Source organism: Hesperophylax consimilis, chromosome 19, assembly GCF_061612785.1.
Source record: "Hesperophylax consimilis isolate HC1 chromosome 19, BYU_Hcon_1.0, whole genome shotgun sequence".
Taxonomy (NCBI): Eukaryota; Metazoa; Arthropoda; class Insecta; order Trichoptera; family Limnephilidae; genus Hesperophylax; species Hesperophylax consimilis.
In genome coordinates, this window is record NC_142854.1 from 4,576,420 (window position 1) to 4,604,392 (window position 27,973).

The 27,973-nt window shown below is 39.1% G+C and overlaps 1 protein-coding gene across 1 annotated transcript; it reads right to left on the reverse strand.

The window, feature by feature from the left end:
• LOC149414690 (uncharacterized) lies at positions 1-27,749 on the reverse strand. Its single transcript, XM_089643372.1, has 12 exons — positions 27,480-27,749; positions 26,582-26,703; positions 23,983-24,124; positions 22,936-23,053; positions 17,832-17,957; positions 15,813-15,932; positions 9,349-9,464; positions 8,169-8,323; positions 7,828-8,055; positions 6,836-7,006; positions 1,769-1,961; positions 1-845 (listed from the first exon to the last, which is right to left on the reverse strand). The coding sequence occupies exons 1-12, from the start codon at positions 27,598-27,600 to the stop codon at positions 751-753; spliced, it is 1,707 nt and encodes a 568-aa protein (XP_089499498.1). The 5' UTR covers positions 27,601-27,749; the 3' UTR covers positions 1-750.
• Positions 27,750-27,973: the final 224 nt, after the last annotated feature.

Consider the following 27,973-nt stretch of genomic DNA (forward strand, 5'->3'; position numbering starts at 1 on the left):
ATATAAACTAATAGAAGTGAGTTTTAGGCTTGTCCGTGAGCTCGAAGTAGGGTCAATTCTTCCTTACTTCTGGTGAGATTGATTGAACATTTTCAAATAACGAATATTTTTCTTCACCCTCGGGGTGCCAGCTAAAATGCCGAGAGGCCCGCCATGCGTCGGCTGATATATTTGTAATAACTTGTTTTTTGCAAAGTGATGTTTTTATAAGTTGTACCGTGTTTATATATTTATAAAACTCGTGTATATATCTATACAATGTAGTTTGTAATACAAAGATAGCTACTTCTATTCAGAGAAATGTTTTTTTGTTTCTTCTAATGTTATAAAAATATTTAATATAACGAAGAAATAAAAAAACACTCTCCATCTAGATAAGCGTGCTTTACAATAAAAATAAGTCATACGAGGGTTTCCTGTAAATAAATACAGTACTTTCACATAGTTTTTCATAAATAAAAAATCAATGTTTGGAAGTGACGAAAAGACAAGCTAGAACACTAGGTAAGATACATTATTTCGATATCAAGTGAATAAAATTTATTTTAGTATGCTAGGAGCATTTTTGAAGGTTCTAAACATAAAATCGAGGCTGGTGTGTCAGGGGTCTAGTAGATAACTTCATTGGCCAGTCTTACGGGTATAGGTCACACTTGCAGGGATTATTTGATCAGTATCGATGGAGAATATTAAATGTAAAAAGGAATTGGTTTATAATAAGAATCTTTATAAGGATGGATGATGGGTGTGTTAATGCATGAGAGGTTTCTGCTGCTTGGAAGGCGGAGCACCCGGCGGTCTCCCGTCTGACGACAGTATCCTCTTCACACCCGAAGCTTTGTTTTCTGCAATAACGAATAAACTCATTAGTATTATAAGGCTCCGTTCAAAAAGAAGAAGAAGATGATTTCAAAGGGAGATATTTAAATGCGAATGATAATGAATAGGCGATTAGGCGCAAACGACTGTTGTGAAAAAATTTAATAAAACACAATTTTTTTCAAATGAGCTTAAATTCTCGACATCTGAGTTAAGTAGCATTTAAAGAAACACTGTGAAATTATCATAGCTATAGTATGTTAAATAACAGAAACAGATGTGTTTTTAATAATTTTCGGAGTATTTTTTCGAGGGCATTTCATATAATTATTTTTCAACTCGGCTAATGAATAGAGATTATCTTACGAAATAGCTATCACAGTGATACAGTGAAATCTCAATTGATCGTTCTTCGAATAATCGTTTTGTGTCGTGTATTTCTTCCAGCCCTGAATTAATTTCTTACAAAACTGGCAAAAACAACAACAAACATTCCTCTATGGATTGTTTTATGGCATTAATCGTTTTAAACTTGGAGTTATAGTACTATTACACAATGCAGATGGCGGCGGTTGTCGTTATTCAAATACACGTCGTTATTCACAGCGGTGCGGTTATCTTTCTTTTTGAGCGTTTCAACCTTCAAAATGAACCATTCAGTAAACAAGAGAAATCTCTTCAGGAAGGATTAAGAATTGTCAAAGAAAGAAATTGTCGTATGTAGCCAAGCGTTTAGGAATCGTGGCATTTTTATTTAAACACTTTTAATAAGTGAAATGTGTATCTATTTTCAGAATACTAAACATTTAACATATTTCCCGCGTTCATTGTTTTCGTGCATTATTTAGTGAATAGATTATTTCAATAGGAACATTCAAATGATTTCACTGTATAATTATACTGAAAGAAAGCATTGGTAGCTGTCATTTGAGGTTGTGTTGGTACTGACCTTGCAGCCACCTGACTTGCGTGGCGGGCCCGTAACCCTTCTCGTTGCGGGCGGCGATGCGGAAGATGATGGCCGGCTTGGTGGAGGAGTCTACGTGCGCGTTGGTCAGCGAGGTCTGCGCCACCACGCATGTGGTCGCCTTGCCGCAGTATACGCGCACAAACGTCAGCTGCGATTTTGCTGCCGTTTCCTGCTAAAAAAATATATATTCATTTGTTAATTAAGTGCTTTATTTAAATACTGCAAGTAGAACACATTACTATAACATTATAATAATATATTCCACTGAGAGACAGCCTGGATTCTCACTGCCTCGTAAATTCTGGTCTGCCATCAATAGGATAAGGTCCCACCACAGGCGCTGTGCCCATATGATGCACAGGTGGGGCCTTAAAGAGTCGGCAATGTGTGGTGTGTGATAATAATAATAATAAATAACTTAAAAACGGTAATTCAGCGGTGGTCATGTTCTTAAAATTATTCCTACAGTGTGCCTTACCCAATACAGATCTAATATTAACACTAAATACACTGTTTATACAAAGTGATGACAAAACTTAGAATAACAATAACAGCAGGACAGGATAAAACAAGAATATTAAAACTAAAACATAAAATAAAACAGGAGGCAGTTTGTGCTCAGAAATGAGAATCTTCCATAGACATATGAATATTAATAATCTTGAGAATGTGACGTCATCATTCGTGTTCGAACTAGCGTCGAGCTATGGTCGAAGCATTTTACGAAATAACACGGCAAAATGTTGACTTGTACTATGAAAATTTGTAAAAATAGATGTGAAAAAGAGAATAAACCCAATTGTCGTATTACATTCCATATATAAGCATTATTTTACTTTATTTTAAGCATATTCACATCGTATAATATGGATCAGTTGTAGAAACATATACTATCACATTGAGATGCGTCTGGACGTGAAACACAAAGCTGGTTGGTTGCTGGGAAGTAAATTATGAACATTTATAAAAGTGTAACTAAATACATGAACGAAATATTCGACTCTGAAAATAGAAGAAATTTATTTTGCCGAATTTGGACTTCGCAAATTTGTTCATAACGTGGCGAGTAATTTGCGCTTCCATGTAAAAATGTCTATTCATTCAAAAGCAGATTTTACTTTTAAGAACTAAATGGTGATATTATAAGGCGAGATGCCTATATACTATCAGATTGATTTATTGACGAATCAGTCAGCTTTACCCTCTTCGTTCTTCAACAGTTGATTTTACCCCTCATCCTTAATTTCTAGTCTATTAATATTCATATGTCTGTGGAATCTTCTGAGCAGACATTTTAAAAAGGTACAATAAGGAGGCAACCAAAACCAAACAATTACTTAGAATAGGGCTTACTATAAAATATTGAAAAGAAGTTAAGATTTATGAATGGAAAGATTTTTTAAATAATTTTGTTTTTAAAGCATCCATTCACTAACCTAGATGATCCCCTCTGATCCCCCCACCATACACAAGAAGAATAGTCTCCTACTTGCAAACCCCTTATTGGTTATGGTTTTATCGTATAATGTGGCAAATTAAGTTCTATAGAAAATGATCACAATACATTTAAATATTTGGGCAATTATTTAGCAAAATTTTGGTGATGATTTTTTCTTGCATAAATCAAAGCAGGTAGCTTATGTTAAGAGAGAATTTAATGCTTATCTCCATCTCCGTAAAAAATTTATTCAAATATGTTTCAGAGATAATAGCAGTTTAAAACAAAATAATTTTTTTACAAAATTCCCTAGTTTCGTCCGCATAAAGTCATAACCACTCAAGCGATCGCTACCCAAATTTGGGTAGCACCGCTAATGCCCATGAGCGATAGCTAACCATATTTGGGTAGTTGTAGGCAGGTGAGTTTTATGAATTAAAATAAATTTATTTTGAATTTCCCAAAATAAGCTAATATGTGTGAGTTAAGATATTTAATGTCTGAGACAATAGACATTTCCAGTAGACCTTAGAAAACGTACAGAAATAGTAACTAACTAACTAACTAACCATCACGCCATTTCTCCGCAGGGGTAGGCAGAGAGGACGGACCGCCAAACAACTCGGTCTTGGCACACACTCCTTGCCTCATTCACATTCAAACATCGTCTCATACATACTCTTCTAATGTTCTGACTCTTGACATGGCCCGAATCGAGTATCTGATTCACTTGATCGTGCCATGTCTTCCTCGGGCGTCCCCGACTTCTGCTGCCATTCGCATTTGCATCATATATACTCCTCACCCTCCTTTCTTCGCTCATTCGCTCTACATATCCAAACCATCTAAGCGTCCCTTTCTTAAACTTACTCATTACGCCTTTGCACTCTTTGCGGATCTCCACATTCCTCACACGATCATACATGGTTTTACCACACATTCGCCTCAGGGATCTCATTTCAACAGCATTCAATCTACTTTCATTCTTTCTTTGTCAGTTTCATGCGTCACTTCCATATATTTATTATTTATTATTATTATTACACGCCCTAATGGGCTTTTACACACCACAAAGTTTAATAGTAGAGTATCACAGTTATTATAGATTCTACAAAATTAAAACAATAAAGGAAACATAATACAACGAAAAAAGAAAAAAAATATTAAATGTTACAACAAAAGCATATAATAAAATAAGATACATTAGTAAAAATGATAAGAAGTCTCACATAAATAGATATTCAAAATAAAAATAAAAATATATATATTGCGGAAATTATAGATGTCTATTTGTGTCTCGATCTATAAAAGAATTGAAATAAACAATATTTATATTGATTATTTTTAAGATGAAATATATCTCCCAGATCAGAGTATTTATTTCCGAGACTGTGAAGTCTTGGAATTGGGGAATTTTGATAAGACAGTGTCCTTGTGTTGTAAAAATAAAAGGGTAGTAAATTTCGGCAAGATCTTTTGGGTATGTGGATACTGATTAATTGGAGTAACTCAGGACAGTCAATTTTGTAATGAAGTATTTTATGTAGTACTATTAAATCTGTGTTTATTCTTCTTTCAGAAAGTTTTAATAAGGACAATTTATCTAGTAAATAGTTATAATCAATGTTTTCTACAGGAATATGCAATTTATAGTTTATATACTTCAAGAACTTATGTTGAATCTTTTCAATATTATCGGAATGAATATTGTAAAAGGGAGACCATAATGTAGAGTTATACTCTAGTTGGCATCTAACAAGGGTTTTGTACAACATGATAAATGTGCCTAAATTATTGAAGTCTTTTGAAATTCTCAAAACAAATCCAAGAGTCTTAAGAGCAGTGGCGGTTCTTCCCTTAGGTCAATTGGTGTTTGACCCCCCAAAATTATAAAACAACAATAATAATCAATTATGTGCATCAACACAACTGGCATTATTATTAATTATTATTAATTTATTTAAAATGTAACGCGAAATGGCAGAGCTGCGAGCGGCGCGGCGGCGGCCAGTGACTAGCAGTGACATCTGTTGTCTCTAATAGAAGCTTTCATTCACAAGTCCACACGATTCGCTGGGTCAATTTAAAGAATGTCCACTTTGGTATCTTCTGTCCCTATGCGCGCCATAGAATAAACGAGATGGCACTATATTTTTTGTCGAAGTAAAAATTAGGTAACGAAAAAAGCTTAGGGACGCTTAGGTCATGACCGTGAGGGAGACAACACGATGAATATTATATGTTTTACAGAGATGGTGACATAAACAAAGTCGGTTTTTCATTTCAAACGCTTGTAGTGTGTGGAACAACGATTGTTTTTCAATTGGATAGTTCGGGAAAGGTTTGGAATAATTATTTATGTTGTTAACGATTTAGAATGACGCTGAAGAATGAAACAAAACAAAAAATGTAAAAGATCATTGTCAAATAGAATCAAACTCTTATTTACTTTAATGTTGTACACAACTACATTAAAACTTAATATCTTAAAAATAATTTGCTGTAAGTACATAGATTGTGTATTTATTTCCAATTTACTATATTAACATAATACGCGGACTCTAAATACTATAACAAATTGATATAGATAATAATAAATGGGCATTTTTCACAATATCAAATAAAGATTAGTCACACATTTTTTTCAAATAACCTACCACGATTGGATCCCTAGAGCCGCCTCTGCTTAAGAGCCTTATTGATAATGTTATTAATATGATACACAAAAGTTAGTTTGCTAATATATATCAGGGTAGGTACCCTGAAAAGAAATAGTAATATTCAATTTTGCTCCAAATAAGTACAAGGTATGACGATTTGGGTAACTAACATATAGAATTCATGCAATCATATAACAAAACCTAGAATACAGGATAAACGGTGGATTCATTGGCTTTGCTACCCAAATATTTTTCAAATAAAATTGTATACAACAAGGACATACACAAACATAAAACAAGGACGTGCAATGAAATCAGGCTACCAAAACGGGCCAAGGCAAATACTCAGAATAGTATACTATATAAAGGGATGAAATACTGTCTGCCCCAATTGGAAAGTTCAAGATGTTGTGTAGGAGCCACATCAAGAAAGAAAAAATACAGTATATTTTTATATGTAACAAATTAATTAGTAATTTGTAAACTTAAATGTACAAATTACTAAAATAAAATAAAATTAAACCACAGTTATTTGTTTATAATATGTTTCGGTATCAATATTCAGATGTGTGATTTTTTGAATGAGCGCGTCGGAATCCAAAAACCGAATGCCAGGTGATAATGTCTAACGCTCAAGGCATATTTTTTTTAAATACACTATCGCTCAAATGGTTAATGGGACACGTATGAAATTTATTTATGGATAAGACATTCTGAAGAGATGAGTTAACTCTTTTTTTAAAATTGTGTCTTGTGCGCGACATTCATGGGAAAGACTAGAGATGTTACTTTCCCCAACTTAGCCCGGAATTACAATGAACGGCTGCTTAATTAGTAGAGAGGGACCTCTTGTCAAGGGGATGAGTTCCCGATCTGAATAGAATAAGAGGAAAAAGATGAGACTTGACTAATATATTGTATAAGAGTCTGAGATGAATGCAGCAGTACCTTGACGGGGTTGGTAGGCCTCACGGCGAGGTAGACGGAGTACTCGAAGATGCCCTCGGGGGAGGCCTGTGGGGGCTCCCAGCTCAGGTGGGCGCCTTCGGCGGACTTGCAGATCTTTATGTCAGACGGGGCCCCCGGATAGCCCGGCACGCAAGTCTTAAAGGCTGATTCCTAAGGAGAAACAATACATTAGAAGAGGTAATCATTTTCATAGTGACTATTTAATCTAAACTTCAAAGCTATCGTCTTCCAAGAGAGACAACCATTCAGAATCTTAATGTTGTTTAAAATCACAATAGCACTGTGGTAATTATAACACCAATGTTGTTAATTATGTATATGAACATAGTTTATTACATGTACACAAGAGCCCAGACCGTCTGGAGCCAGTGAGACTATGGGATTTGAAGCCGCGACCCTCGACTTGCTAGTCGAAAGACTTAACCCTTGGACTGCGGAGGCAGTCAAATGGTTTATTTCACAAACCAGGGTTATTGCATGAGCGTGGTTTATTACACCAACCTTGGACATTGCATGAGTGTGGTTTATTACACCAACCTTGGACATTGCATGAGTTTGGTTTATTACACCAACCTGGGACATTTATTTATTTATTTAACGCCCAGAGGGCTTTTACATGTGGGTGGTACAATCTTAATGACAGTTTTGAAACATAAGAAAGAAATAATAAAAATAAAATTACATTAAAAAATTAAAAATAGCAAGAACATAAATTAAAAAATACAGCGATTTGACTGGTTTACAAAAATATAACTTCCATTTAGGACATTGCATGAGTGTGGTTTATTACACCAACCTTGGACATTGCATGAGTGTGGTTTATTACACCAACCTTGGACATTGCATGAGTGTGGTTTATTACACCAACCTTGGACATTGCATGAGTATGGTTTATTTCACCATCCTGAGTCATTGCATGAATACGGTTTAAAACACCAACCTGGTTTATTGTACTATAATATTGTACTGACCTCCCCAAAGTCCCCCCGGCCGCAGGAGTTGATGGCGGACACCCTGAACTTGTAGCCGGTGCCGGGCTCCAGCGGCAGGGTGGCCAGGCTGGACAGGTCGGGCAGGCTGTCTATGGTCAGGCCCGACAGATCCAGATTAGGGTCGGAGATGTAGTTCTGCACGGTGAAGGTGGTGCCTTTCACAATGCCTACCGTAAACCAGGGCTCTTCGTCTTTCTCCACTCTCATCTCCTGGAACCAACAAAAGACTTGTAAAAAAAAAAAAACATAAAATCGAAAAAAAGTTTGTGGTCTGGGTGAAAACAAAAGATACACAATTTTTTCTAGACGTCATGGCCTACCTGTGAATGCTGCCTGTTGAGCGCAGCACTGGCCAGGGTAGCCAGGGCGTCGGTGGCCTCCCCAGCAGCCCCATTGCTGCCCACCGACGAGGACACGCAGCTATCCTCGCTCCCGCCCAGCTCCGAGCATGTGGACGACACTTGCTGGTTCAATACTGCAAGTAAACATACAACACAATTGAAGACGTTGCATCAACAATGATGATTGGAAAATTTGCTAAATGTTGAGGAATGAATAAAATTATTAATAAAAAATTTTGTTAAACTATTTAATTCGAAGATGCAAGTATTCATGCATAGGGGACACAATTAAATAATAATATATTATAAAATTAAATTTTATAATTTAGGAAATGAAATTAAAAGAATTTGGCATTCTCAGACTATAAAAATATTACCATTTGTTATTTCAGCTACCTACTGGCATTTATACCTAGCTCTCTCATCCAAAATTTAGGCGTATTAGATCTGTCAAAGAATTTATACATAAAAATGCAAAATTCAGTCATTTTAAATACATCCAGGATTACGAAAGATTTTTAAAATATTTATATTGAGGGATCAGTATGATTTATAGATCCAATTAGAAGTTCTACCGAGCTGAACCTTCTGAACTATATCGTATACTAACTAAATTTATTTCGAATATCTAAGACAAAAGATCCGGCGCGATAGAAATTGGCGGAAAAATTTCGAATCATGCAGAAATATGACGTATTTTTACAAATTTACATTAAGATATTCGAAATAAAGGGCCGGCCGCGACGGAAATCGGCCGTGAAATCTCGATTTACCTGGAAATATATAGTATTTTTGCAAAAATATCTTAATTTAAAGGGAGGGCCATGACCGAAATCGGCCGTGAAATCTCGATTTACGCGTAAATCTCGATTTATTTTTAATTATCGCATTTTTATGAATTTATTTTAAATATCTGAATTTAAATGGGCTAGCCGTGACGGTTATCGGCTGCGAAAATAAAGGAATAATTCGTATTAATACGAAATTACTCCTAAGATACTGCCCGGATTTGAAGGGGCGATTGAGAAACTCGATTTTCAGCGTCTTTTTTAATTACTTTTAATCCTAAAATTTCGAATTACGTGGGAATTCGTCAGTTCGAAATTTGATGTCCCGTGGATTTGGAATTAACGAGGTTCTACCGTACAGCACTACTTACAGGAGATGTTACTGGAGGAGACGGCTGTGTGGGTTGAATTGGTCACCATCTGCTGTCCGTAGGTCAGGCTCGGCAGAGGCTGACTGGTCTGGGAAAGAGCTGATGTGTCGGCAGCACTGGAATTAACGAGGTTCTACCGTACAGCACTACTTACAGGAGATGTTACTGGAGGAGACGGCTGTGTGGGTTGAATTGGTCACCATCTGCTGTCCGTAGGTCAGGCTCGGCAGAGGCTGACTGATCTGGGAAAGAGCTGATGTGTCGGCAGCACTGGAATTAACGAGGTTCTACCGTACAGCACTACTTACAGGAGATGTTACTGGAGGAGACGGCTGTGTGGGTTGAATTGGTCACCATCTGCTGTCCGTAGGTCAGGCTCGGCAGAGGCTGACTGGTCTGGGAAAGAGCTGATGTGTCGGCAGCACTGGAATTAACGAGGTTCTACCGTACAGCACTACTTACAGGAGATGTTACTGGAGGAGACGGCTGTGTGGGTTGAATTGGTCACCATCTGCTGTCCGTAGGTCAGGCTCGGCAGAGGCTGACTGATCTGGGAAAGAGCTGATGTGTCGGCAGCACTGGAATTAACGAGGTTCTACCGTACAGCACTACTTACAGGAGATGTTACTGGAGGAGACGGCTGTGTGGGTTGAATTGGTCACCATCTGCTGTCCGTAGGTCAGGCTCGGCAGAGGCTGACTGGTCTGGGAAAGAGCTGATGTGTCGGCAGCACTGGAATTAACGAGGTTCTACCGTACAGCACTACTTACAGGAGATGTTACTGGAGGAGACGGCTGTGTGGGTTGAATTGGTCACCATCTGCTGTCCGTAGGTCAGGCTCGGCAGAGGCTGACTGATCTGGGAAAGAGCTGATGTGTCGGCAGCACTGGAATTAACGAGGTTCTACCGTACAGCACTACTTACAGGAGATGTTACTGGAGGAGACGGCTGTGTGGGTTGAATTGGTCACCATCTGCTGTCCGTAGGTCAGGCTCGGCAGAGGCTGACTGGTCTGGGAAAGAGCTGATGTGTCGGCAGCACTGGAATTAACGAGGTTCTACCGTACAGCACTACTTACAGGAGATGTTACTGGAGGAGACGGCTGTGTGGGTTGAATTGGTCACCATCTGCTGTCCGTAGGTCAGGCTCGGCAGAGGCTGACTGGTCTGGGAAAGAGCTGATGTGTCGGCAGCACTGGAATTAACGAGGTTCTACCGTACAGCACTACTTACAGGAGATGTTACTGGAGGAGACGGCTGTGTGGGTTGAATTGGTCACCATCTGCTGTCCGTAGGTCAGGCTCGGCAGAGGCTGACTGGTCTGGGAAAGAGCTGATGTGTCGGCAGCACTGGAATTAACGAGGTTCTACCGTACAGCACTACTTACAGGAGATGTTACTGGAGGAGACGGCTGTGTGGGTTGAATCGGTCACCATCTGCTGTCCGTAGGTCAGGCTCGGCAGAGGCTGACTGGTCTGGGAAAGAGCTGATGTGTCGGCAGCACTGGAATTAACGAGGTTCTACCGTACAGCACTACTTACAGGAGATGTTACTGGAGGAGACGGCTGTGTGGGTTGAATTGGTCACCATCTGCTGTCCGTAGGTCAGGCTCGGCAGAGGCTGACTGGTCTGGGAAAGAGCTGATGTGTCGGCAGCACTGGAATTAACGAGGTTCTACCGTACAGCACTACTTACAGGAGATGTTACTGGAGGAGACGGCTGTGTGGGTTGAATCGGTCACCATCTGCTGTCCGTAGGTCAGGCTCGGCAGAGGCTGACTGGTCTGGGAAAGAGCTGATGTGTCGGCAGCACTGGAATTAACGAGGTTCTACCGTACAGCACTACTTACAGGAGATGTTACTGGAGGAGACGGCTGTGTGGGTTGAATTGGTCACCATCTGCTGTCCGTAGGTCAGGCTCGGCAGAGGCTGACTGGTCTGGGAAAGAGCTGATGTGTCGGCAGCACTGGAATTAACGAGGTTCTACCGTACAGCACTACTTACAGGAGATGTTACTGGAGGAGACGGCTGTGTGGGTTGAATTGGTCACCATCTGCTGTCCGTAGGTCAGGCTCGGCAGAGGCTGACTGGTCTGGGAAAGAGCTGATGTGTCGGCAGCACTGGAATTAACGAGGTTCTACCGTACAGCACTACTTACAGGAGATGTTACTGGAGGAGACGGCTGTGTGGGTTGAATTGGTCACCATCTGCTGTCCGTAGGTCAGGCTCGGCAGAGGCTGACTGGTCTGGGAAAGAGCTGATGTGTCGGCAGCACTGGAATTAACGAGGTTCTACCGTACAGCACTACTTACAGGAGATGTTACTGGAGGAGACGGCTGTGTGGGTTGAATTGGTCACCATCTGCTGTCCGTAGGTCAGGCTCGGCAGAGGCTGACTGGTCTGGGAAAGAGCTGATGTGTCGGCAGCACTGGAATTAACGAGGTTCTACCGTACAGCACTACTTACAGGAGATGTTACTGGAGGAGACGGCTGTGTGGGTTGAATTGGTCACCATCTGCTGTCCGTAGGTCAGGCTCGGCAGAGGCTGACTGGTCTGGGAAAGAGCTGATGTGTCGGCAGCACTGGAATTAACGAGGTTCTACCGTACAGCACTACTTACAGGAGATGTTACTGGAGGAGACGGCTGTGTGGGTTGAATTGGTCACCATCTGCTGTCCGTAGGTCAGGCTCGGCAGAGGCTGACTGGTCTGGGAAAGAGCTGATGTGTCGGCAGCACTGGAATTAACGAGGTTCTACCGTACAGCACTACTTACAGGAGATGTTACTGGAGGAGACGGCTGTGTGGGTTGAATTGGTCACCATCTGCTGTCCGTAGGTCAGGCTCGGCAGAGGCTGACTGGTCTGGGAAAGAGCTGATGTGTCGGCAGCACTGGAATTAACGAGGTTCTACCGTACAGCACTACTTACAGGAGATGTTACTGGAGGAGACGGCTGTGTGGGTTGAATTGGTCACCATCTGCTGTCCGTAGGTCAGGCTCGGCAGAGGCTGACTGGTCTGGGAAAGAGCTGATGTGTCGGCAGCACTGGAATTAACGAGGTTCTACCGTACAGCACTACTTACAGGAGATGTTACTGGAGGAGACGGCTGTGTGGGTTGAATTGGTCACCATCTGCTGTCCGTAGGTCAGGCTCGGCAGAGGCTGACTGGTCTGGGAAAGAGCTGATGTGTCGGCAGCACTGGAATTAACGAGGTTCTACCGTACAGCACTACTTACAGGAGATGTTACTGGAGGAGACGGCTGTGTGGGTTGAATTGGTCACCATCTGCTGTCCGTAGGTCAGGCTCGGCAGAGGCTGACTGGTCTGGGAAAGAGCTGATGTGTCGGCAGCACTGGAATTAACGAGGTTCTACCGTACAGCACTACTTACAGGAGATGTTACTGGAGGAGACGGCTGTGTGGGTTGAATTGGTCACCATCTGCTGTCCGTAGGTCAGGCTCGGCAGAGGCTGACTGGTCTGGGAAAGAGCTGATGTGTCGGCAGCACTGGAATTAACGAGGTTCTACCGTACAGCACTACTTACAGGAGATGTTACTGGAGGAGACGGCTGTGTGGGTTGAATTGGTCACCATCTGCTGTCCGTAGGTCAGGCTCGGCAGAGGCTGACTGGTCTGGGAAAGAGCTGATGTGTCGGCAGCACTGGAATTAACGAGGTTCTACCGTACAGCACTACTTACAGGAGATGTTACTGGAGGAGACGGCTGTGTGGGTTGAATCGGTCACCATCTGCTGTCCGTAGGTCAGGCTCGGCAGAGGCTGACTGGTCTGGGAAAGAGCTGATGTGTCGGCAGCACTGGAATTAACGAGGTTCTACCGTACAGCACTACTTACAGGAGATGTTACTGGAGGAGACGGCTGTGTGGGTTGAATTGGTCACCATCTGCTGTCCGTAGGTCAGGCTCGGCAGAGGCTGACTGGTCTGGGAAAGAGCTGATGTGTCGGCAGCACTGGAATTAACGAGGTTCTACCGTACAGCACTACTTACAGGAGATGTTACTGGAGGAGACGGCTGTGTGGGTTGAATCGGTCACCATCTGCTGTCCGTAGGTCAGGCTCGGCAGAGGCTGACTGGTCTGGGAAAGAGCTGATGTGTCGGCAGCACTGGAATTAACGAGGTTCTACCGTACAGCACTACTTACAGGAGATGTTACTGGAGGAGACGGCTGTGTGGGTTGAATTGGTCACCATCTGCTGTCCGTAGGTCAGGCTCGGCAGAGGCTGACTGGTCTGGGAAAGAGCTGATGTGTCGGCAGCACTGGAATTAACGAGGTTCTACCGTACAGCACTACTTACAGGAGATGTTACTGGAGGAGACGGCTGTGTGGGTTGAATTGGTCACCATCTGCTGTCCGTAGGTCAGGCTCGGCAGAGGCTGACTGGTCTGGGAAAGAGCTGATGTGTCGGCAGCACTGGAATTAACGAGGTTCTACCGTACAGCACTACTTACAGGAGATGTTACTGGAGGAGACGGCTGTGTGGGTTGAATTGGTCACCATCTGCTGTCCGTAGGTCAGGCTCGGCAGAGGCTGACTGGTCTGGGAAAGAGCTGATGTGTCGGCAGCACTGGAATTAACGAGGTTCTACCGTACAGCACTACTTACAGGAGATGTTACTGGAGGAGACGGCTGTGTGGGTTGAATTGGTCACCATCTGCTGTCCGTAGGTCAGGCTCGGCAGAGGCTGACTGGTCTGGGAAAGAGCTGATGTGTCGGCAGCACTGGAATTAACGAGGTTCTACCGTACAGCACTACTTACAGGAGATGTTACTGGAGGAGACGGCTGTGTGGGTTGAATTGGTCACCATCTGCTGTCCGTAGGTCAGGCTCGGCAGAGGCTGACTGGTCTGGGAAAGAGCTGATGTGTCGGCAGCACTGGAATTAACGAGGTTCTACCGTACAGCACTACTTACAGGAGATGTTACTGGAGGAGACGGCTGTGTGGGTTGAATCGGTCACCATCTGCTGTCCGTAGGTCAGGCTCGGCAGAGGCTGACTGGTCTGGGAAAGAGCTGATGTGTCGGCAGCACTGGAATTAACGAGGTTCTACCGTACAGCACTACTTACAGGAGATGTTACTGGAGGAGACGGCTGTGTGGGTTGAATTGGTCACCATCTGCTGTCCGTAGGTCAGGCTCGGCAGAGGCTGACTGGTCTGAGAAAGAGCTGATGTGTCGGCAGCACTGGAATTAACGAGGTTCTACCGTACAGCACTACTTACAGGAGATGTTACTGGAGGAGACGGCTGTGTGGGTTGAATTGGTCACCATCTGCTGTCCGTAGGTCAGGCTCGGCAGAGGCTGACTGGTCTGGGAAAGAGCTGATGTGTCGGCAGCACTGGAATTAACGAGGTTCTACCGTACAGCACTACTTACAGGAGATGTTACTGGAGGAGACGGCTGTGTGGGTTGAATTGGTCACCATCTGCTGTCCGTAGGTCAGGCTCGGCAGAGGCTGACTGGTCTGGGAAAGAGCTGATGTGTCGGCAGCACTGGAATTAACGAGGTTCTACCGTACAGCACTACTTACAGGAGATGTTACTGGAGGAGACGGCTGTGTGGGTTGAATTGGTCACCATCTGCTGTCCGTAGGTCAGGCTCGGCAGAGGCTGACTGGTCTGGGAAAGAGCTGATGTGTCGGCAGCACTGGAATTAACGAGGTTCTACCGTACAGCACTACTTACAGGAGATGTTACTGGAGGAGACGGCTGTGTGGGTTGAATTGGTCACCATCTGCTGTCCGTAGGTCAGGCTCGGCAGAGGCTGACTGGTCTGGGAAAGAGCTGATGTGTCGGCAGCACTGGAATTAACGAGGTTCTACCGTACAGCACTACTTACAGGAGATGTTACTGGAGGAGACGGCTGTGTGGGTTGAATTGGTCACCATCTGCTGTCCGTAGGTCAGGCTCGGCAGAGGCTGACTGGTCTGGGAAAGAGCTGATGTGTCGGCAGCACTGGAATTAACGAGGTTCTACCGTACAGCACTACTTACAGGAGATGTTACTGGAGGAGACGGCTGTGTGGGTTGAATTGGTCACCATCTGCTGTCCGTAGGTCAGGCTCGGCAGAGGCTGACTGGTCTGGGAAAGAGCTGATGTGTCGGCAGCACTGGAATTAACGAGGTTCTACCGTACAGCACTACTTACAGGAGATGTTACTGGAGGAGACGGCTGTGTGGGTTGAATTGGTCACCATCTGCTGTCCGTAGGTCAGGCTCGGCAGAGGCTGACTGGTCTGGGAAAGAGCTGATGTGTCGGCAGCACTGGAATTAACGAGGTTCTACCGTACAGCACTACTTACAGGAGATGTTACTGGAGGAGACGGCTGTGTGGGTTGAATTGGTCACCATCTGCTGTCCGTAGGTCAGGCTCGGCAGAGGCTGACTGGTCTGGGAAAGAGCTGATGTGTCGGCAGCACTGGAATTAACGAGGTTCTACCGTACAGCACTACTTACAGGAGATGTTACTGGAGGAGACGGCTGTGTGGGTTGAATTGGTCACCATCTGCTGTCCGTAGGTCAGGCTCGGCAGAGGCTGACTGGTCTGGGAAAGAGCTGATGTGTCGGCAGCACTGGAATTTAAAATAAAAAGCAAATAACAATAGAGTTGATTTTTTTCACAAAAACTTCACTGTCAAATTATTATTAACTAGCTGACGTGTACCCGGTGTTGCTCCACTTTTCTTTACTTTCTGTAAATATTATATCCATGCATTATATATTTAAACCTTCCGGAAGAAATTCTCTAAATGATAGTGAAAACCCTATCTTACTTCGTTGCATAGTTTAGAAGAACTAAGCGCACAAACAGACAGATGAGGATAGTGACTTTGTTATATACTATTTAGAGATCCCAATGTATTGTCACGATTACGAATTTACTAAAAGTTTATCAGGAAACAGCCTGTAATCCCTTTTTTTTGTTCATTATGATCTGGGATATTCCCGAACGTTCCAGACTATTCCCGAACATTCCAGAATGTTCCGGGATGTTGTGGAATGATCTCGAATGTTCTGGACTGTTCTAGAAATTTCTAGAGGGCGAAACTTCCAGCCCTTTTATCTTCAAAAGCACGCCCTTCAGGTAAAAACGGGAACCTTTTTCATGGATGGGGGATATAGAGCTACCACATCATATAACTCCCTTGATCGTACCGGGACTCTTTTCTGACTTTTAGCGGCACGCACATTGTACACTTTTTTATTTTTTTATAAAAAATGGAGACGGTTTACACGTAGTTCCCGTGAGCACTTAGGCCATAGGCCCATTGCGATATCTCCCATTTTACCTCAATCCTTTAATAACAACCCAGTCCCTTTAATAAAGTTCACCAGGGTTCAACAGTACATAGATCTCGCATCCGAAAATGTATGTTTCTAATTTTATTAATAAAATCAAAATCAAAATATCTCTGAAATCATAAGATTTGTAAGTAAGTACTTAATTACAAGCCATGAAATATTAAGTAGTTGTACAATTTCTCCAAGGAATTATCAACCTCAATGACATTTCTTTTTTAAAAACTTTGCAACCCAACTATGTGACTTCCGCATATGGGGCACAGCCATGCGGACGTCCGCATACGAGTTTAGGGTAAACGTAACGTACGTTATAATCTATGCGTACATAGATGGTGTTAATTTCATTATTTTATACATATGTATACACTTTAATGCAATCTTTAGAGCACAGGCGTCAGGTAGGTATGCTGTCCTTGTTCTATCGGTATTACAATGGAAGATGCTCTGAGGAACTAGCGTCATTGATCCCTTCGGCACCGGTGCGTAGTCGGGATACACGCCAAACGCGCGCCCAACATTTGTACACGGTTGACATTTGTCACATGAGAACGGGTCGCTTCTACGATTCGTTCTTAAGTTCAACAGCTCGGCTGTGGAACGAACTGCTGGCCTCTGTGTTTCCTCCCTCCTACAACATGGGACTCTTCAAGACCCATGTTCACTCCTTCCTCTCCACATAAATACCCTCCACACAGCATCCCCAAAGATGACATAGGCCCTGAGGGAAATTATCTTCTTCAGGGCCTCCTGTGTGGAGTAATATAAAAAATAAAAAAAACTTTTTGCAATTCTTTAAAATATTAACACAAATTATTTGTTTGTGCCCATACATAAGCAATATGAATAAATAGTTGGTCATCATTGGTGTTTCAAATTAAATTTGGGAGTAGCAGGTTTTCCTCCGAATAATTATACTAACTTATATTATGATTTATAATTTAACTAAATTTATATTTAGTGGCGTACAAATTATATTTATTATTTTGTTAATCTATTCAATTTACATTGAAATCTCCATTGAAATCTCCATATCTCAGGCCTCGTAATCTGGGGCCTAGAGTCGAAAAGTCTTAGACAATAAATTGGCAAATTACTTAAAATGGAAAAAGATCACACTTCTTCAGTATTGAGCGATCAATAAGTGGTTGTAAGTACGCGGTTATACTGACGTGTTGAGCGGTGCGATGAGGAGGTGCTGGCTAGAGACGGGCGCCGTGCTGGAGCAGAGCAACTCCTCGGGTTCCGGCTGTGCAGAACTGGAAATTGCCGAGCTGCAGTTGTCCAAGGTGCTGGAGCTGCCAAGCAAAACACAAAATAAGCTCAATCGATAACGTACCTCTAGAATTAGTGGTTTTTTAACAAATCACTGCAAAACTTATGAAAAAGCACAGGACAATATAATTCCAATTTAGACAAATAAAATAATTTTCTTTTATATAATAGGTGGCTGAATAATTATTCTTCACACAATCAGTTCCAATTTTGGAAATAAATTAAATTCAAAGCAAATTTGAGTTTATTGAGCCCGAATACATGCAGGAATGACTAACACACATCACAGACAATCGAAATTAGTATGTTTAATGATTTGAATTATGTATATTATAATTCAATTTTAATTTAATGTTTTCTCTGCCCTGTAATTTAGATAAATTGCTGTAGGTCGGATAGTTCATGAAAAGTGCTATATAAATAATTAATTATTTATTTAATATTATTATTTCTTCTAACTCAGCAAACTTATTTTGTGGCACCATTTTAATTAAAAATTAATAAAATACTTCGTTTTAACCACTTTTATTGTTTATTACCAACATGTTTCATGAGCAACGCTCACTTCTTCAGGGTTTTTGATAAAACTAATTATAAATAATAGACATAAACAATGGTGTCAATAGATAAAAAATAGACATAGACAATGGTGTCATTAAAAAATAATAGACAAAAACAATGACAACAATGAAAAGATAAAACGGATAGGGGAAAGAGAGGCAATATGGAACAATTTACAAAGGGAATAAGTTTAATATTGGGTCATTTAAAAATAATTTTTGATTGTTAATAATATTCAATTTTGCGTTCACACTCTTTCTAATCTCTAAAATTTCTAGTTTATCTAACTGGATGCCATTGACATTACAATGTATTAATTCTATTCCAGTATTGAAGTTAAAAGTATGACTAGTTTCCAACAAATGGTTGGCAAACTCCGAAGATTATGTGGAAAAGACAATGGATTTTTTACAAGGTGATAAATTTGAAAAGTTAAAAATTAACCCAGTTAATAAATGTCAAGAGCAGATTAGGGATGCTCTAAAAGATTGTAAAAGTGATATGATTGTTAATTTAATTAAAAATAGGAGACTAACTGTAAAAAATCCACAAGTCCCTAAATTGTATAGTTTATTAAAAATACATAAAAAAGATCAACCAATAAGACCAGTGGTCTCAAACTGTAACGCACCTAACAATAAAATATCTTCAACAATTAATAGAATTATTATGGATTCACATATTTTTCATCCTAAATACACTATTAAAAATTCATTTGATTTGATTGAACACTTAAAATCTTTGGAAATCCCTGACAAAGCAATTTTAGTATCATTTGACATTGTTAATCTATTTCCAAGTATTCCAATTGAAGAATGTAAACCTATTATTAAAGAACTTTTATTTTCGTCAATTTTATCAAATGACTTATCTCAGGATTTAAATTTATTATTTAATATTGTTTTAAAACAAAACTATTTTCAATTCAATGACAATATTTTCAAACAAAAAGATGGTTTGGCAATGGGTGCTAGTACCAGCCCTTTGGTCGCGGATATATTTATAAATAATTTAGAAAACAAGATTTTTAACAGCGGTGCGTTATTATTAAAATACATACATTGTTGGAAGAGATACGTGGATGATGTATTTTGTGTGTGGACAGGTACATTGAGACAACTTAATATTTTTCTTAATTTCTTAAACAAACTCCATAAAAACATAAAATTTACCGTAGAGATTTGCCAAAATTTGAGTATAAATTTTTTGGATTTAAATATTTCAATAATTAATAACAAATTTGAATTTAATATTTTTCGTAAAAATACATACACAGACATTGTAATCCATAACACCTCAAATCATCCATTTTCTCAAAAAATGTCTGCTTTCCATTCTATGATTCATAGACTAGTTAATGTACCCCTATCTCTTAACAATTTTTCAAAGGAACTCAATATCATTAAACAAATTGCAACCAATAATGGATATAACACCAATTTAATTGAAAACATTCTTAATAAAAAATATAAGAATAAATTTCTTAAATCATACATCTATCCTGTACAAAAGGACGAGAAAAAGAATAAATGGAGGAAAATTATGTATTTTAATAATAAAATTTCTAATTCCTTAACAAAAAATGTACCGAATGAAATTCTTCCTGTATTTTATGCAAATAATAAACTTAAAAATTACATATTAAATAATAAAGACAGAGATTCAAAAATGAAAAAATCTGGAATTTATAAATTGAAGTGTAATGATTGTGGTTTCTTTTATACAGTAGAACCCCGTTAATTCGAACCCCGATAATTCGAAAAAACGCGTAATTCGAAATTTTCGCAAAAAAAATTTCGGCTGAAAAATTTTTTCATACAAAATTTTTTTTAATTCGAAATTCGTTAATTCGTAATTCGAAATTTATTTTTGTCCCCGAACGAAAATTTGTTCGTGTAATTCGAAAAAATTTGATTTTTGCGAAAATAAATCATAATATTTCGTAAATCTGAATCTAAAATTCAGCCGTGGCGGTAAAACGCCGAAAAATGTATTTTTACGTGGTTATACATCGTCCTAATTAGTATTATTATTTTGTAAATCTGAATCGATTTACACTGGAATGTCGTATTTTTTTCAAATTTATTTCGAATATCCGAGTTTGAAGGGCCGAGAAAATACATTTTACGCGGATATATGTCGTAGTTTTACGAGTTTACGCCAAATATCTGCATTTAAAGGGTCGGCCGCGACGAAACTCGGCCGCGTAATTTCGATTTACGCGTAAATATATCGTATTTTTACTAACTTTACTTCGAATATCCGCGTTGAAAAAATACGGCGCGACGGAAATCGGCCGAAAAATTTCGATCCATGCCGAAATATGACATATTTTTACGAATTTACTTCAAATATCTGAACTTAAAAGGCCGGCTGCGACGAAAAACTGCCGATAAAATTCGATTTACGCGGAAATATATCATATTTTTACGAATTTACATCAAATATCTGAATTTAAAGGGTCGGCCGCGACGGAAATCGGCCGCGCATTTTCGATTTACGCGGAAATATAACGTATTTTTACGAATTCAAATTCAGATATTTGAAATAAAGTGCCGGCCGCGACAGAAAATTACCGCGAAATCTCGATTTACGCGGAAATACATCGTATTTTTACGAATATCTCAATTTAAAGGGTAGGCCGCGACCGAAATCGGCAGCGAAATCTCGATTTACGCGTAAATATATAACATTTTTATGAATTTATTTCGAATATCTGAATTTGAAGAGCCGGCCGCGACGGAATACGGCCGCGAATCCTCGTTTTACGCGGAAATATATCGTATTTTTACGAATTCAAATTCAGATATTTGAAATAAAGGGCCGGCCGCGACAGAAAATTATCGCGAAATCTCGATTTACGCGGAAATATATCGTATTTATACGAATTCAAATTCAGATATTTGAAATAAAGGGCTGGCCGCGACAGAAAAATACCGCGAAATCTCGATTTACGCGGAAATATATCGTATTTTTACGAATTCAAATTCAGATATTTGAAATAAAGGGCCGGCCGCGACAGAAAATTACCGCGAAATCTCGATTTACGCGGAAATATATCGTATTTTTACGAATATCTCAATTTAAAGGGTAGGGCGCGACCGAAATCGGCAGCAAAATCTCGATTTACGCGTAAATATATAGCATTTTTTACGAATTTATTGCGAATATCTGAATTTACAGGGCCGGCCGCTACGGTAATCGACCGCGAAAATAAAGAAATAATTGGTATTAATACGAATTTACAACTAAAATACCACCCGGATTTGAAGAGGCGGCCGAGAAAATCGATTTTCGGCGTATTTTATTTTTTTTTTCTTTTCATAAAATTTCGAATTACGTGGAAATTCGTTAATTCGAAAATTGATTTTTGATGTCCGCTGGATTTCGAATTAACGAGGTTCTACTGTATAGGAAAAACTTCGAGAAACTTTGAAATAAGAATTAAAGAACATATGAAATCTTTAAATAATAACAGTTTCTCGGAGTTTGCCAACCATTTGTTGGAAACTAGTCATACTTTTAACTTCAATACTGGAATAGAATTAATACATTGTAATGTCAATGGCATCCAGTTAGATAAACTAGAAATTTTAGAGATTAGAAAGAGTGTGAACGCAAAATTGAATATTATTAACAATCAAAAATTATTTTTAAATGACCCAATATTAAACTTATTCCCTTTGTAAATTGTTCCATATTGCCTCTCTTTCCCCTATCCGTTTTATCTTTTCATTGTTGTCATTGTTTTTGTCTATTATTTTTTAATGACACCATTGTCTATGTCTATTTTTTATCTATTGACACCATTGTTTATGTCTATTATTTATAATTAGTTTTATCAAAAACCCTGAAGAAGTGAGCGTTGCTCATGAAACATGTTGGTAATAAACAATAAAAGTGGTTAAAACGAAGTATTTTATTAATTTTTAATTAATATTATTATTGTCATTGAGGCCATTTATTCATTTGGGATACATTGAATCATTCATTCATTTGGAATTACGGTGTCATTCAATCATTTCTGTCTCATTCATGTGATTTCTATCATTCATTGATGAATTTTATCAATATTCGGTGTTATTTGTCACTATCGTTTCATTAATTTGTGTTGTCATTTTGGTGATGTTGGATGTTAATCGATACTCGTGTGTCATTCATTCATGTAATAACTGTCATTCACCATTTTGGTGATGTTAATTGTGTTATTCGATACTAGTGTGTCATTCTTTCATGTAATACTTTTAAAGAAAGACAAACATTCCCGGGTTACGAATAACCTGACAATATTTGAAAATCTGCTACTACCACCACAATAAGCGGAAAATGTTGCTTGTGTTGTGATGGAGTACTTGGCTAGCCGAGGAATTGAACACACAACGCCTGGGTGGGACCCAAACGCAATGTTAACTCAGCCACCGACTGTAATAACTTACGTACCTGATTCCAGCTGTCTGCAAGATGTCCATAGAACCACTAGATACGTCGGCCGGAGAGACATCGTCACTGCTGGCCACATCAGCTATGAGGGGCAAATCTCCCTTGGAGAGACTGAGCTCTGAAAACACAAAATATGAACTAAAACGAGATTCTAATATTTATTAAATAAATTAACAAAAGAGTAAATATAATTCATTCGCCACTCTTAAATGATATGTTTAAACCGAGTTTAATTAAAAATCATAAATTATATTATGTTTAATAGATATAATAAATTTACATATTTTAAAAGATTATTTGATAATGTGGGCTTCACTGGGTGTTTTACCCGTGCTGAAGCCCCAATAATAACTATCCTAAATTTAATTCGGATAACCAATGGCCCCTATTTAACGCGTTGTACGCAGACGTCACAGTATTTGGTTGGTTTGCAAGCGGCCGTGCCCCATACGTTGAAGTCTCAACAGTTTGGTTGCGGTTTTGGCATTGATAAAGTCGGAATCCTGTAATCTATATTATTAGTAAAATCTTCACAGATGTCATGCGTTTAAAGAGTTAATGATGTTTAGTTAAATTTAAACAATATAATAAAGCATCGAAGAAGAAGATAATACTAGATCTAAACGAAACATGAAACATAACAAGACACAGAAAAAGATAACAGTCACAACTAGGAATTGAACCCACGATCTCTTGTCTTCCCAGGACTGGCGTCTTAACCACTAATTCTGTTTAGATTTATTAGTATACATTATACATTATGTATAAGAAGGAAAATTTACACTTTAATAGCCAACAATTTAGCAGAACTTTGTTATAAAAAAAATGTTTTTTAAAATTATGCATAAGGACACATATAAAAATGTTTATTATTAAAAATGGAGTGCTACAAAATAAACTTAACTAACAATCACGCTGTTACCCAACAAATATTCAAGGAGAGGATAGACCGCCAAGGAACTCTGTTTTCGGAAAACACTCCTTGCTTTATTGATCTCATGTGATCTCATATGAACAAAATAAAGTAAAAACAATAAATAAGTTTACCGTCTGCGGGTGTGTTTGAGGATACGGACTGGTCGGGCGATGCGTCGGCCATCTCCCCGGGCTCCAGCTCACCTCCCGCTTCCCCTTCTCCATCTTCCATCCCTTCCGAGTCGGGCTGTGGAGAATTGCTCTCAGTGTTTGCCTGGAATATACAAGAGACAGGTTTTTAGGTTCATGGGAGGAATATTTCTGTACACAGTTGGCATTGCATTTATTTGTCAAATAAGAACGGGTCGCTTTTAATATGCTCCCATACATTTATATAGTGCACAATACCGACAATCGTGGTGACACTGCCGCTACTGTCGCTGTGCTCGGAACTCTACCTTTATGTTCATCAGCTCAGCTGTGGAACTGTTAGCCGACTTCTACGTTTCCTCCTTCCTGCAGTGTTGTCTTATCTACATAGCTGTTGCATTAATAATATTCCTCAAAACATGCTCTAATACATTATCTAAACCACTTACATTACTATTTAACCGTCTCTTGTCCCTTGGACATTTTCCAGACCGCTGGAAATCTAGCTTCATTACACCGATCTACAAAAAAGGAGACGATACTGACATAGCTAATTATCGCCCCATTTGTATACAGTCAGTACTGCCAAAGCTTTTTGAATCATTGGTCCTTGATGAAATCTATCCCAAATTAATAAAATTAATTAATCAAAAACAGCACGGTTTTATCAAAGGAAGATCCACCGCAACTAACTTAACGGTATTTCAAAACTTCATTATACAATCATTTGCAGAAAATAAACAAGTCGACTGTATATATACAGACTTTTCGAAGGCATTCGACAAAGTATCCCATAAACTACTAATCCAAAAACTATTTGCTCTAGGAATAAGGGATAACATGCTAAAATGGTTTAGTAGCTATTTGTCAAATCGTAAACTGTTCGTTAAAATAAAATCTTGGATGTCGAAAGCTTTCCGGGCTACCAGTGGCCTACCGCAAGGTAGTCACCTTGGCCCGGTTTTGTTCCTCATTTTCATCAATGATATAACCAATTGCTTCAACGATGTCGAGGTATTGCTCTTTGCAGATGACGTCAAACTATACAAGAAAATAACTGATATAAATCATTGCCATATACTACAGTCAAATATTAGTAAGTTTAGAGATTGGTGCGTTCAAAATAATTTATTTTTAAATGTAGTAAAGTGCAAAACCTTGACTTTCTTCAGAAACAAAAATCCTGTTTTATTCGAATATTCCATCAATAACATAGCTTTAGAAAGAGTCACGGAAATGAGAGATCTTGGAATTATTTTGGACGAAAAACTAAGTTTCACCAATCATATCCATCAAATTGAGAACAAAGGTATGAAAACACTAGGCTTCGTATTAAGAACAACTAAAAACTTTAATTCTTTGCAAGCCATTAAACTATTATACGTATCTCTAGTAAGAAGTCTAATTGAATATAACTCAGTAGTTTGGTCTCCATCTTATACAATTCACATTAACAACATCGAGCGAATACAAAAAAAATTTCTACGTTTTATAAATTTTAAATTAAATATCCCTGTCGAAGACTTAAAATACAATTTCTTATTAAATACTCTAAAAATACATACATTAGATGATAGACGTAAAATAAACGATTTAACGTTCTTATTCAAAATACTTAACTCTAAATTCGACTGTTGTGAACTCCTGCAACTTATAAAAATACATACACCCACAGTAACAACACGACAAAATACAATATTCTACAGCAGCACACATAAGCGTAACTACATTGCCCACTCTCCGATACAACGACTTCACACCATGGGAAATCATTACTTGGGTGATGTAGACATATTCAATACCAACTTGGCAAGTTTTGTGGATCATTTAAAACATTTATTTCAACAATACTCCTAAACACATCATGTAAACCAACAATTAGCTGTAATTTTCTGTTTTTGTTTCTTGTGTTTGTATAACTTGTTACATAGCTTTTATCAAATGTAATTTTATTCTTATTTTTTATGTTTGAAAGTATTTGTCAAATTAAAATTATACTACCAACCATGTAAAAGCCCTCTGGGCGTTAAATAAATAAATAAAAAAAAAATAAAAAATTTGTGATCCATGAAGTTTAACTAAGACCATCATCCCAAGGAATTGACATAAACCGAGTGCAGAAAAGTAAAGTTTGCTAAAGTATAGTAAAGGTCTGTAGCGCAGTCCATTGTAGAACTTTTCTGCGCAGGGTCTTACAGCACTCTGTGTATGTTGATTCCTCCTGACCCATGATGGTCCAATACTCACATTGCACTTCTAAGGTGATTCATCACAAAAACCACATTATAGAAATGATCTAATTATCATGACTGTGTGAAAACATGTCGTATGGTGGGATATATTGCATTGAAAAAGTCGCATTAAAAAGATTAATATCAATAAAATTTACTTCCGCACGCTGGGATTTGAACCCACAACCTCCGGGTCCGTAGTCAAGAGTCTTATCCCTAAATCATGAAGACTATCAATAATTAGGAACTTATATAATAATCAAGTTACAAATGATTTTGTATACTTTATTTTGCATTTCTTTGTCTGGATGAAGCTATTACTAAGTTACTAGTTATGATTGGTTACTTACGGGTGTGGAGAGGCAGTTGTCCCCAATGTAGGAGCCAGGGTCCGGCGTGGGGTCCTCCAGCTCCATTGGTTCACCGCCACTGCTCTCAGGGGCGGCCACTGCCTCACTGCCCAGCGAAAAGGCTACAAGAAGTCAGGGAAACTCAACTTAATAAGTGTTTATATTTTTAATGTTTATGTGATTGCCACACAAGTTACAACTGCTTCCAACTGTCTAAAGCCAGTGGAACTACAGCATCCACAATTGTGAGACTGAAGGGAGTGGGTTTTAGTGGAAGTAGAAGGAGTTGCTTATTAGAACTGGTTATTAAACACGACTTGGCATTTCAAACAAGATTCCGAATGGTGGTAATTCACCAGGGCTTAGGGCCGGTATTTTAGTTGCTTTATAAGCTTGGCTTAAGAAAGTTCATCAAGTGGCTATCAGATACGAATCCTGATAATTGTCTAACTCATAATATTCCTGAGTATACTGATTATAAAATCCTCAGTATACAATTTAACATTAATTTTTAAAATATCAACGCTGAGTAAAGCACCTAATAGCATATGTAAATGTTAGCTAGGAGCATGGGATATTATCTTCCATAAAGTAATACAAAAAACAAGTGGGACAAGGGAAGATAAAACAACAAACTTGTTTTTGGTATTTATACGAATAGATTGATATGAGGACTGATATCTATTTATTGTAATAAGTAAAAATGAGTGCGTTAGGCTACCTACAAAACTTCCGAAACATGAAATTAAAATAATAATAATATTACGATTGAATTTCATAGATTTGACCGAAAAGTAGGCCAAATTTAAAAGTCGTAATGAGAGGAGTTCTATCATTAATACGTATTGTTATGTTATATTGTTATGATTGTTATGTATTTGTGTATGTAATAACTCACAAGACACGCCGTTAGTGTGCACAGAATCGGCGGAGGCATCTCCAGATTCGTCGGCCGCTGGTGGCGGGCTGTGAGATCCCCCTTCCAGCAAACTCAACCTGAACTCATTGTCAGCCTCCATAACTCAAACTAAAACTTTGCCCGGTAGCGCTATTGAAAAATATTGAAGACGAACGAGGAATTCGCAGCGTCTCCCTGTCACTTTTCGATGTATTTATTTGAAAATCTTCAAAGTTGACAAGCGCACACAACCATAGAGGCGGCGTCCATTTTGCCATAGATCAATTTGAAAACAGACGGAAAATTTACCGGCAAAATATCATAAACATCACGATTGAAAAAATATTTCAGTACCTACTTGAAATAAATCATTTTCAATGTTATTTTTTTCAAAACAATAGCAGATTATCGCCGAGCGTTCGTTCGTTTTGCCAAAAGCACTTCATTTTAAGGACCACACTTTTAAGCAATACCGCTGAGTAACGTTATTTATT

What these genes read in the sequence shown, in the direction of transcription:
- LOC149414690 (XM_089643372.1), bottom strand. Translation starts at nt 27,600, where the DNA reads ATGGAGGCTGACAATGAGTTCAGGTTGAGTTTGCTGGAAGGGGGATCT. An exon ending in TCCAGTAACATCTCCTGTAA is followed by an intron (nt 9,465 to 15,812) that starts GTAGTGCTGTAC and finishes CGTTAATTCCAG; the next exon opens with TGCTGCCGACACATCAGCTC. An exon ending in GCCGGGGGGACTTTGGGGAG is followed by an intron (nt 7,007 to 7,827) that starts GTCAGTACAATA and finishes GTTTCTCCTTAG; the next exon opens with GAATCAGCCTTTAAGACTTG.